This window comes from Phodopus roborovskii, unplaced genomic scaffold (assembly GCF_943737965.1).
Source record: "Phodopus roborovskii unplaced genomic scaffold, PHOROB, whole genome shotgun sequence".
NCBI classification, from domain to species: Eukaryota; Metazoa; Chordata; class Mammalia; order Rodentia; family Cricetidae; genus Phodopus; species Phodopus roborovskii.
In genome coordinates, this window is record NW_026125489.1 from 7526314 (window position 1) to 7539425 (window position 13112).

At 42.2% G+C, this 13112-nt stretch overlaps 1 protein-coding gene across 1 annotated transcript in view; it reads right to left on the bottom strand.

The window, feature by feature from the left end:
- Positions 1-13112, bottom strand: part of Grip1 (glutamate receptor interacting protein 1) — a 336259-nt gene that overhangs the window by 90982 nt on the left and 232165 nt on the right. The window contains exons 6-7 of the mRNA XM_051176182.1: positions 12880-12955; positions 10762-10907 (exon numbers count right to left, since the gene is read on the bottom strand). Coding sequence (XP_051032139.1) covers positions 10762-10907; positions 12880-12955 — 222 coding nt within the window. The remainder of the gene's footprint in view (positions 1-10761; positions 10908-12879; positions 12956-13112) is intronic.

Sequence of the window (13112 nt, forward strand, 5' to 3'; positions counted from 1 at the left end):
GAATAAAACACTGATTCACCAGTAGCCAGGCAGAAAGTGCAGGCGGGGCCGTCAGAGGAGAAGAATTCTGGTGAGGGGAAGGCAGAGAGAGGCCGCCAGGGAGATGCGATGCTACCCAAGGAGTAACATGCTGGATTACGGTAAGCCACAGCCTAGTGACAATACATACTTTAATAGAAATGGGTTAATAATTAAGAGAGAGCTAGCCAGTAAGAAGCCTGAGCCATTGGCCAAACAGTTTGAGCCTCTGTGTGTTTATTTGGGGCTAAATGTCTGTGGGACCAGGCTGGACAGAAACTCCAACTACACTGCTGAGCCATTCCGCTGGCTCCACTTATCTCTTGAACAGGTCTCTCACTGGGAGCCGGCGTTAGCTAACTGAGCTAGACTGGCTTGCTAGTGAATCCAGACTTGGGTTAAAAGCACTGGGTGAGTTCTGGGTCTTTATCTCAGGTCCTCGTGTTTACCTTGCAAATGTTGCTGACTGCTGAGCTATTTTCCAACTCACCAAAATATGTTTTTAAAATATTTACCACGCATTCCCTTAAAAAATAAAAAAGGATCACCTCTTTGGGGATTTCCAAGAGGGAAACATAAAATCCATCAGCAAACAAGCGTTGGAGAAACGTAGAGGTGTAAATGCACGGCTAGATCTAACAGAAGAACAATGTGGCTATTGTGCGTAAAATAAAGCTGTCAATGAGAAAACAGAAGACCCTACCAAGCAAAGGTACAGAGTCCTTAGCTTGAGGCAGTGGCCACACTCCAGGTACAGGGTCCTTAGCTTGAGGCAGTGGCCACACTCCAGGTACAGGGTCCTTAGCTTGAGGCAGTGGCCACACTCCAGGTACAGAGTCCTTAGCTTGAGGCAGTGGCCACACTCCAGGGTCCCGAGTCCTCATTTACTGGAGCCTCGGTATATACTTATTTACTAGTTATAAAGTAAGTACAAATTCTGATTTACATAAAATATAAGGAGAGTAAATAATGATTTGTGATATTCATTCATGATCCCAACCTGTCTGAACTTACTTGATTCCTGCCTAGTACACGGCGATTTTTATGTAATCGGAATTTGTACTTATAACTTTAGAATTATTTCATAATTGCCTCAATTTCAGATTGTGGTAGTATACCTTGTAATGTCCTACATTTTATATGCAATAAGGTATTTTATACCTTTGAAATGCCCTTCATACTTAAGCCTGGTTGGGAACCAGATGCCTAGAGAAGATCTGCCTCACCAAATGGGTGGAGACACATTCATAACTGGCTTCTAAGGCCTTGAAATTATTACACACCCCATAGCCATATTACTTCACTCTCCAGTGTCAAGGACCCAGTTAGCATCACTTTCCAGTGCCACGGGCCCTCCTGGTAACAAACCAAGCCCATAGCTTAAGGTGACACGTCCTTCCTGCCCCTCACCACGCAATAGATCTGTGAACAGGTGAGCTCTTTAAGTGTGGCCATGAGGAGTAGGGAGGTGGCTCTGTGGTAGAGTAATTGCCTCAATACGTGTGAAGCTGGGGTTTGTTCCCTAGCACCCTACAAGAAGAAGTACAAGCAAGTGATAGTTACATGGTGGGAAATACTAATTGCCAACTAGATGCAATCTAGAATCATCCAGGAGATGGGTCCCTGGGCATACCAGGTCTATCTCAGAGGGATTTGTTGAGTAAGAAGATGAAATTAGACATGTGAAGGCATTTTTCTGCAAACTATAGCTGGCCATTAAAATATAAAGTATCCCAAGCATTACAGATCGTCTGTAATGGAAGTCATTATTCCCTGCAATGTGCTAACAGCGACATCACCTTACAGAAAGGGTGGAGTTTTGACTTTAGCACTCATAAAGTGTGTAACCTAGACAAGAAGTACCTAACATTTCTCTTTTTAGGGCTAGCATAATTCTCCCCTTTCTTACATCACAAGGTTCATAAAAGCAGTAACTGGGGCCCCAGCATCTTGGGTGAAGTCTCAGCTTACGACCCCGACTGATAAGCATGAGAAGATGGGATGAAAAGCTTTGTCTATCAAGTTAGAGGAGATTCGGAGGGTTTCTAGTCAGTGCCACTGTGAAAAACGTGTGTGTAAGCATGTGTGGTTTTACTTGTGGGTTTATTTTAAAGTATCGGTATTGAGGAGCTGGAGAGCACGTGCAGCTCTTGCAGATGGCCGGAGTTTGACTACCAGCACCTGCGTCAGGTAGCTGACTACTGCTTCCAGCCCCCGGGCCTCTGAAGTCCACTTCTGGCCTCTGAAGGCATCACTTGTACTCAAGTGCACACATGGATGCATAGGCATAACTTACTTAAAAATAAATGATTTTAAAGTGGTACTTAAAAAAGGAAAAAAAAGGGAATGTTTAAGGGGGAGTTAGGAGAAGTTCACCGAGCCCCCCCCCAAAAAAAAAGTTCCCAGAGATTGTTTACATTAAGGTTCTTACAATGCCTTCTGAGCGTGTACCTTTTAGCATCAGACGTTAAATGCCAGATGACCTCAAAGCCTATAATATCTTGTGTGTTTGTGTAAAAGTTAGTGTTTGTTCACTTTTGCAAGTGAACTCACTAGCCCTGTGTGATGTTCCCTGCTTTGGTGGTCAATATGGTACTCTCAGCCATTCACAATAAACAATAACCTTACCAGGTTATTACAGGGGTAAAACAGAATAAAGCTTGTAAACATGCAGGGGAAACTAGGAGTATATGAGAAACTATTTTGAATGTTATTGAGTGTGGGAAAAATATAGGCTCGATATGAATTAATCCCAATCATTTATTTTACAAACCTAAAACCCTAACATCTGTGTGGAAGAGCCCTGCCCAGGACAGTATGGGTATAGAACCATCCCGTCCTTTGTGATTATAAATCCTGTAAGAGGAGAGCATGTACACAGTTGCTGCAAGATTACTATGCCCCAAAGGATGAAGAGTATAGAAAACATATATTTAAAACACATTACAGGAATTATAGAGTTATATAGGGTTATAAAGTGTACCTCTAAGAAATAAGAATACACTGGAAATATAATAGTAGCAAGGAGGGGAAGCTCACTTAACATCAACAAAAACAATAAAAATGAAATTTCTTTTTTACTACTATATGTGCTGGGCATTTTTTAATGCAGTAAAAAACTTTAGTTACCACAGCAACCATGACGAAGTTCCATGTACATCTAAGAGAAAATGAGACTTAGGGGAGGTCACACATGTAGTATGCTGTGGAATTAAGAATCAAGTGTGAATCCCACCCATTGGGTCACTATGGTACAGTGTCCCCAGGTCAGAGGAGAGCCATTTGTTGAAAGCTGGGCCAGGAATCAGTAGGTGCCCTGGGTAGCAGAAGCCTGACAGAGAGATACCGGGAAAGGAGCTAGGTTGGGTCAGTGCCTGCTTTTTATTTTATTTTATAGCAAATGCACAGATGTTTACAATGAGGTGATTGTGGGAATCATGGGGATGGCTATCAAGGTGATGAGGTGGATGGAAGATTCTGAAGTGTTCTTAATGTGTTGTGCTCATTTTACAATAAAGCAGTTCTGTAGGGGAGATGTTCTGCGTGCAGCCAGTCATTCACTGTTTCTTGTAGATGACTTCCCTGATGTCACAGCTGTTTAAAGTGGGGCCCCTGTAAGCCCCAGATCTCCACAGGGAACAGAGGCAGCCTTCTACCTGTTCCTTTCTACTTTAAGGTCATCAACCTCTTCAGGAAGTAAGAATAGAGAAACACAGAAAGAGGGTAATGGGTATTGGTGTTCCTCCCATGATAGTTATAGTAAAAGCAGGACTCCCACCCACTTCTGAAAGTTTCAGAGCACGCTGTAGGGTGTGGAAGTCCTGAGAGGCGTGCTCAGTTGACACCAGCACGGCCATGTTGGGGGGCTGATGGCCCAGACCCCACAGGAATGGCAAAGCCTCCCCTGGGTGAGGCTCAGAGGAATGACAAAGCTTTTTCTCCTGGCCCAAGTGCGGATGTTGATAGTGTTCACAAATTTCCACTATAGCTTTTCCCCCCGGATGTTTACAGCTTGATGGCTGCTCCCACACCGAGATTGCTTCTAGCAAGATTAGCAAAACCCATCTCCTTGATTCAGCTGTACACCATAAACCCTACCTCCTCCTTTATGTGTATGTAATAACCCTGCCTCCTTGTTCACCTGGATGCAATCATTCCACCTGCCTGTTTATAATTAACATGCTGGTCTGGGATGTGGCAGCAATCTCCATTCACAGCCCAAATAACCTGACGCGACTTTCCTGTGACCATGTGTCTAGAATTTCTTCACTCCCTCAATCCCCCTGCCTCCAGCCAAGGAGGCAGGACTCAAGACATGCAAGGGTGCAGAATCATGTCTTCCTGTTTCTGTCACTATTCCTGTGGTGACAAATATTGATCACATTTAAGAGCAGGATGCCATAGAGTACCTCAGTAGGCAGTCCAGGGGCTTATTGCCTTGGTGGTAAGGTTGATAGTGTTAATGGGATATTTGAACAGCCGCTAGTACGGAAGAATTAATATAAATAGAACCCCTTGTGCTTGTGATAAACACTGAAGTAAATATTTGTTTGTCAAGGAAGCCAAAGTTTTTGGAAAGACACGGAAGAGGCTCATGCCTGACAGGGCAGTCTTTGCCTTCCTTGAATGACACAGCTAATCATTGTGTGCAATAGTGCTTGAGGAAAGTCTAGAGACAAGTATTTTTCCCTGGGGAAAGACAGTTTGGAGCTGGTTTTTACCCCAAAACAAGAGATACAATTAGTTTATCATCATGAAGGGGATAAACTTGATTGGTCCTTTGGAGGCAGACTACAAAATACAGGCCCAGGATGACCTTCTCTACATCTCATCTTTCAAAAAGAAAAGCCAGTCTGGACTAGCTAATACATACACAGAGAACTTTGTCACTCAAAGGAAGATTACCTCTGACAGAGCTGCTGGCTTTTCATCTTTAACTATGTTAAAATTAAAGGGCTAATTTGCACCTGAAAAGGACATATTTAACATTAGAAGCATCATGCACAATCTGAAAATGAAAGAATTTTGATCAAGGTTTGATTATTTTGGCAAATGTCTCAGAATGCCAAGATCAAAAAGTTTATAGGCAGTGACAGTATGCTTACTATAGGGGCTGGGGACGCTGAGGGGCAGTCTGGGAAATTTGTAACTGTCAGTGGCTCCGCTGGGTTGAGGTAATGAGCCACCATCAATGGCCAACTTTCTTATAGATAGTGAAATTAGTTGAGACCACTTTTAATCAGTTCAAACTAATGTGAAAAGTTAGTTTTAAATACTTTATGTGTAGCAGTTTTAGTTGGGGTTCATGGTTTCAACAATGAACAAAGGAGTGGTAAGAGGCTTTTGAATATTTAAATTCAGAGAGGTTGTCCAGTCCAGTTGGAAGGCCCTCTGAGATGACATGGTGTAGTCTCAAGTGTAACTATGGAGCGGTGCTTAAAGTATGGAGAGACCTATGTGATTCTGTCACAAAGACTATCCCCCAAAATATAAACCCTTGTGCCTTTCGGGAAAGTTTAGATGCTGAATTATTAAGACACACCTGTTTGTCACCTTAATAATTACATTTAGCTTCTAGAAGAAACTAGTGAATGTCTATAACGTTTCATGCCCCGATGTTAGTTAATATTACTCAGTTATTTAAAACTGTTTATAAATACCAAATTACTTCACATTCTAGAAGCCAACAACTAATGTATTATGGAAGGAGATTTGAGAAATAGCTCTCTCTGGAAGCCCAAGGAAATGTGGCCAACAAGAGGCAACAGTGTCTCCCGGCCAGGAACAGGATGGCAAGCCAACAGTAGCTCACCACGGGACTTGGCGAATGGCGAACACACTGGTGTTCAGGAGCTACACTGAGCATCTCAGTTCTTATTTCTGCCACTCTGCCCCAAATCGTCACATGCCCTTGAAGACCTCACCTAACTGCTTTCAGAGCCATGAGGTTAGAAAGAGAAGAATGTCCACTATTTGTTAACTGGGGACACATGCAGAATCAGTGGAGAAATATGGACCGTGCTATGGTAATTCACACTTAGGGCTTGTAGCTGAGAACTCATAGGTGTGGGTTTTATATCCCAATTCGGATATTTTGAAAAAGCAAAAACAATGTCAATAAACTCCACCATTTGTAAAAGACTTGTATCAGCCCAAGCCATCTCTATTTAAACAGTTTCTCACAAGTTGCTATTTTCATTTGTTCAGGACTGAGGGCATGTAGGTAAGGACTATCCACATAACTACACAAAGGTGTAATGTCCTAGAGTCTTTGGAATGAAACGTAAATTCCTTTCCCAGTTATCTTTAGTCTTGCATGCTACCATCATCTAAAGGAACATAAGATAGGTTTGAAGACAAAATGATATCTAGTGCAAAAGTGAAAGACTTACAGAATTCAGGAAAACACCACAGCTAGTTTAAGAAGAACTGAGATTGAAAGTTTGCACATGTTATACATGCTGCAGTGTAAGACAAAGTCATAAATCACAAAATAACTTCATTTTGAACATGAAGCATAAATATTGATGTTTTGGTACATTCTATAAACACCCACTTAATAACGATTGGTCATAAGGACAGCTGGTCTATAGGCAAACATACTGTGCAATCTACAGTTATTATTAGGAGCCCTTTATGTATTCCTGATGGGCTCCCTGTGAGGTGTAATTCGAATAAACAAAGATATTTTTTGTGTTTCCATAGGTCTGTGGAACCCAGTGTCACAACACACACACACACACACACACACACACACACACACACACACACACACACACACAGCTGAGGCAAATGCAAATGTAAATTCCAGAAGGGATAGAGCGTCTTCCCTTCTCATTCAGAGTGGGTAGTAAATGAGAAAGGTTTTGAGTCATCTAAATGCATCAGACCAATGAGAAGGGACTTGACCTGAGTGTTGGCGATAAACACGGGGCATAGCCGTGGAAGGTCAGGACATCTGGCGGGAACACCATGGTTAATTTTTCCCATCTTTATTATCAACTACAATAATTTGCTGGTTGTATTTGAAACCAATCTGGTCACTACAGACATTAACTACAATGTAGGAAGAAAGCATTTAATTCATACAACATGAGCTTTTCTTTTTGATAGCCAGCTAACTAGAGTTCCTTGTTTACTGATGACTATCTATAGTCCTTCCTAGGTTGTAAAGGAAGCAAGTATTGGAGAATCATGAAGTATTTAAAAGTAGTGAAGGCATGTTCCAAATCAGAACAGAGTTGGTGAAATTTTTATGCCCTCTGACTCTGTAAAACCGACCTAAATATTGATGTTCAGAACAATATTCTTATTTTTAAAATATTTATTTTTATTTTATGTACATGGCATTTGTCTGCTATGCATGTAAGTGCACCATATGTGTACAGTGCCCTCAGAGGTCAGAATAGGACACAGTAACCCTGGAACTGGAGTTGCAGGTGGTTGGGAGCTACAACATGTGGCTTGGGAACAGAACTGAGGCTCTCGTGTTTGTGAACCTTAACGTTTCTGCTAATGTGACTTAAGTCACCTCTCCAGGCCCAGCACGGTATCCATGAGATGACTGTGTGTTACTCCACCAAGGGTCCTAATGCAAACGTTAACCTGTATTCTCAGAAATACGTCTTGACAACATTGTAAACAAAAGCATGTGAACTTTTAGAAAATAGATCCATCCAGACTGCGCCATTTCCCAAATATTCCTTTGAGAAAGGATGACATATTTTCATAAGCTGAAGCAAAAGCTGTATTTTAATCCAGGGCAATGGGAGGACTGGGATTCATTTTACAGATGTGGAACATGGAAATAGCCAGCTTTCATTGTGTTATAGTAAATAACAGTCTGGTTATGGCAAACGGCAGGTATTTGTCTATGTAACACATTCACCGATATTTTGAAGAACTGCTGAGTTTTTGCTATCCCTATTTTAGACATGACATTTCTAGACTAGCTAGCCTGGAGTGGTGAAATAATTTTTCCAAGGTCAACAGAGACCAGGATTCAAACCAAACACTGTATTCTGTGAGTGTTAGGGCCTTTTTGTTGTTGTTGTTGTTTTGTTTTGTTTGTTTGTTTTTTAAAGAAAAATTTCTCTTTCAGTCTCATGCTCTCCTTGTTATTATATTACTTTTCTAAGAGTAGAATCCTTAGCCATTTCTTAATAATTCAAATAATGCATTTGAATAACATCAAAAGGCCGGGATCTTTTCCCTTGTAAATATTTAAAACAATGTGCATGTGCATTTATTAAGTACATTGATGTGTTAAGCTCCATACATGCAGGGACCCCTTTGTCTGTCATAAGCACCTTGCAAGTGCAATAGTGTGTGTCTCATCACTTTATACGGATGTGGTGGTTTGAGGGGAAATGGCCACCAGAGGCCCACAGGAAGTGTCACTATTAGGAGGCTTGGCTGTTGGAGTAGGTGGGACTGTGCTGGAGGAAGTATGTCACTAGGGAGGTGGGCTTTGAGGTCTCAGATGCTCAAGCCAGGCCTAGTGTGGCTCCCTTGTTTCTCCGGTTGCCTGATGCTCTGGATGTAGGAATCCCAGCTCCTTCTCCAACACCATGTCTGCCTGCATACCGCCATGTCTCCTGCCATGAAGATAATGGACTAAACCTCTGGAACTGTAAGTCAGCCCCAATTTAATGTTTTCCTTTGTAAGAACTGCCATGGTCATGGTGCCTCATCACAGCCACAGAAACCCTAACGAAGACACAGAGGAAGCGTGGCCTCTGTGACTAAACAGCCTTGGCCCTTTGTGTGGCTCCTCTCAACGTCCTGTACTTTCTTTACTTTGCTGATGTTCAGCTACTGGCTGATCTGAGGAATGTCTTTGGAATGCCTGTCATTTCCCTCCCATGTTTCACTCAGCCTCATGAATTCAAGTACTCGCTCTATGAGAAAGATGCCATGGTTTTTTCTCTTGCTCTGATCTGTGTTGAAGTTTGGGCTAAAACACCCAGTCGTTCACTCATAGCTCTCCTTGGATAATAATGAATTCAAAAGTGGATCCTTACTTGTCATGAGAGCCATCCTTTCTACAATCTTGTTTATTTTCCTTAAAATGTTAACACAGTCTAAATATCATCCTAGTTAATTAAATTTGTATCTTCAAAGTGTTTTTTTTTTAAGTAGGTCAAACTGCCAAAAACCTTTTAATCTAAAATTTATTAACAGTAAATATGCTTTTAAGATTAATATTGATACAAAAAATTGTACGCAAAAATACACACTTCCTAAGAAATCATTTGGGTATGGGGAAAAATAAAGTAACAACCATCTTCCACTGGCAGATGAAAAGGTGCTTCATAGTTACCTATCAGGAAGTGTGTATTAATGCACAGTATGATCCCTGAGGTGCTTCATAGTTACCTATCAGGAAGTGTGTATTAAAGCACAGTGTGATCCCTGTGCACACACTCTGGAATGAATGGGATGAAATAGACAAGAATACCAAGTATTGTGGAAAGAAGGGAAGCAAAGGAAATTCTCCCAATGTCATTGAAAATAAATGCATTAAATCACAGATGAGCAGATATTGTTTTGTCTACTAAATATGATCTACTTGGAGAAATAAAAAACTTGTTGTTGGTGTACGCTCACCGTGCATATATAGTGATGGGTTTATAAGAAGACATTGTCACTAAGTATATCATGCACTTTGATTATAATGGGCCCATATTCCCTCTCGAGCCTTCCCTTGCTCATGTTGCTAGTCCTCTTCCTCTCCCCTTCTCTAAGTACAACAGCTTCCACTTTAATACAGACAGACACACACATACACAGTGCACACACACACAGTGCACACACACACATACACACAGTGCGCACACACATACACACAGTGCGCGCACACACACAGTGCACACACACACAGTGCACACACACACACATACACACAGTGCACACACACATAGTGCGCGCGAGCACACACACAGTGCACACACACACACAGTGCACACATGACAGGAAGTATGTATATCTTTCTGAGTCTACTTTATTTTGCTTATCTCAGAGATACTTGCATAGCCACATATTTTTGCAGCATCATTTACAATAGCACATTATAGATTCATTGCCTGTCAACAGTAAAATGGATAAGGGAAATATTATATATGTACACCACACACACACACACACACACACACGCTCACTGAATTTCATTCAGCAACAAAGAAGAAGGCAATTATGTCGTTTGTAAGAAGATGGATGTATGTGTACATCACAAAACTAAGAGCTGTACTAGAGACATGTCATTTCTCTGTCTCATTCAGGCATTCTCGTCTCCTCTACGAGCATAGAGAGTGGACCATATTCCTACACACAGTGATTTTGTGTAGTCGCCGACATTCACTCCCAGTTAAAGGCATCAAGAATCTTTGATACTATTTTTACAAACAAACAAAAAAAAATACAAGATAAAATGTATAAAAAGTGTAATTTGTATGATTGCTAGGGCAGCCTTAAGTGTAAAAATTGTAATTTGTATGAAAGACCTGATTGCTAGGGCAACCTTGAGAGAATGCAACTTTATTGCTGCACTATGGACATGAGGACTGTGCCCCACTGTCAAGTAGCAGTTACCCGACCCTGAACGCAGAGTACAACGTGTACCATGAAACCCGAGCTGCTGTGAGAGAGCAGCTAGTCACAGCTAACCCTAGGTGGCTTTTCAGGAGTGGTCTGGTGACAGGGACTAGAGCGTAAGCGACCCGGCCCTTGGGGCTTCCAACATACCCATTACGGAGACATCATATTCTATGAGCAGCGTTGCTTCTTGTCCACACTGTTTAAGGATACTCATGGCCTCAGCATGGGTGGTTCCAAGAAGCCGAATTCCATCCACGCTGAGCAGCCTGTCTCCAGGTTTGATGGTGCCCTCCCTAGAGAGGATAAAGGAGCGGCGGTCTTGATTAATTTCACATAACGGAGCTGAGCTTTAACAGCCACTTAGCCAGAGTCTGGCTTTCAGGCCCAGCCCACCATCCACCACATTTGCATTCTTTTGAGGCCTCCAGAAGGGCAGTGGGAATGTAAAGAGGTAACCCCCAACAGAAAATGGCTGTAATACAAAAGCCAGTAAGAAGAAAATAACTACATATTAGCAAATAACCTGGTCACCGACAGTTAACTCTTGGAGGACAGAGGTAAGAGAGGCACATTTCCCCTCTTGTAGGCTTTGCCTTCCAAGTCTAAAATTGAGTTATTGGAGCTCAGGAAATAGCATTCACCTATTTTCCCCCATAGCTGAGTTGAACAGAGAAGCCTTCTAATTCCGTCTCATCTATTAACCGCGAGCCTAAGTGCAATAGGGAGCCCTGGAGAGAATTTTTCTGGTCTGTACATTTCCCTACTGAGTTATGAAGCCATGTGGCAATCATTACCGCCTATCCAGCCTCACCTGCCTTGGAAGAGGCAGACAAATAATATTCCCCCTGCTGTGAACATAGAGTCTTAAGGCACCAGGAGACAGGATAGGACATTAGTGACAATGGTTCCAGGGTCAAAGTAGCCTCCAGATCACTGTCTCTGCTTGGGGGAAGGGCACGGGACTGCCAGAAAGCAGCCTGTCAAAAATGTGGGACTGGGAAAGGCCATACATGATCTCAAAAATAAACATCCTTCCCATAATTCTAAAGTTTCCCATTTAGTGCTCAGGTTTCTTTGGATTCTAATTTCATTTGACAATAGTCTGTAGTTTGCTCCCGACACTCCTGTGAACCCTAACAGTGAAGATTAATGAGGAGTGTGTACACATTTATTTTCTTTAGAAAGAGCAGTTCCCAAGAGAAGCGTGGGTGAGGGAAAAGGTGAAACTTTTCTGAAGTTCATGTTTTGTGTTGTCCTCTGCAAAGGCAAATAGATGGTAGGTGTAATATCTCCTCACTTTCTTATTTTACATGAAATAACATCTTCCTTAGACGCGAGCTCACAGCATGGGTTCTGGAGGAAAAGACGCCTGAATGTGGACCCCTAGTTCTATTTAATGTCTGTCTTAACCATCCTGGACCTTTATTTGCTCAGCTGTGAGGAAATAAAAATGCTTCACTTACAGGGTGATTGTAAGACTAAAATAATACAGTATTCACGGAGCATGCAGTGTTCTTTCTGGAATATAGAAAGTGCTTCATAAATAGTATTTATTGTGGTGACTTCTTTCACAAAAGGTTTTAAAATCTATCTTGATGCTAAACAGATAGACAGAAGCAATTAGTGTGTCTGCTTCCTACCCTTTAGGACTATCTATGGAAGGAGTTGTTTTCCTCCATCATTCTAGAGTTTCTTTTGCCATCAGGAAACAGCACAGACACAGCATCTCCAGAGATGCTCAGGTTTTGAGTCGACTTGGGACCCAGCAAGGCTTATGAGAAAACACCTAAGAGCAATTTCATATACTCAAATTCTCAAGAAAGAGAAATCTCTAGGAATTGACAAGATTTCTTCCATATGAGTAAACGTCATGCCTCTGTGCCTCTGTGCCATATCCCTTCATCGCCCTGAGTGGATGCTACGGCACAGGGATGCTGATGATCATTGTAAGAGTCACAGTATCACCCCATGTTCCCAGATGGGACACGCAGTGCAGCGGGACATGGGCCATCTGTGCTTCTGGTGAGTCAGGCCACCCCAAAACAGCCTTTTCTAAAAGCAAACAAACCTGAAAGGCCGCCAGTGTTGTCTGTATCTACAGTGGAGGGAAAACCTTATTTTCTCTGCTCCCACAGCTCAAACTCTTGGAGTTTTCACAATCTCCTATATATACTTGTCACCGAGCTGTTACAATTAATCATCCTCTCAGAGTCCCCAACTGTATTCAATCTACTTGGAATAATGATAAAGAAAGATGGAATTTACCTGTCAGCAGGCCCTCCAGGACGGACACAGGTTATCACAACCGGACGAGACTTATTCCTGTCATCATGTGCCCCTCCTAGCAGGAAAAAAGGGAGGGAAGGCATCTTTAAAACACCCTCATTGCTGCCTTTAAAAAGGGTTACTTACAAAGTGCCAGCCGAGGTGTTGCAGTACTTTGTGGATATATGGAGCAGGATGCGCGCCTTGTCCGCTGGCGTGTAAGACCCCTAAAG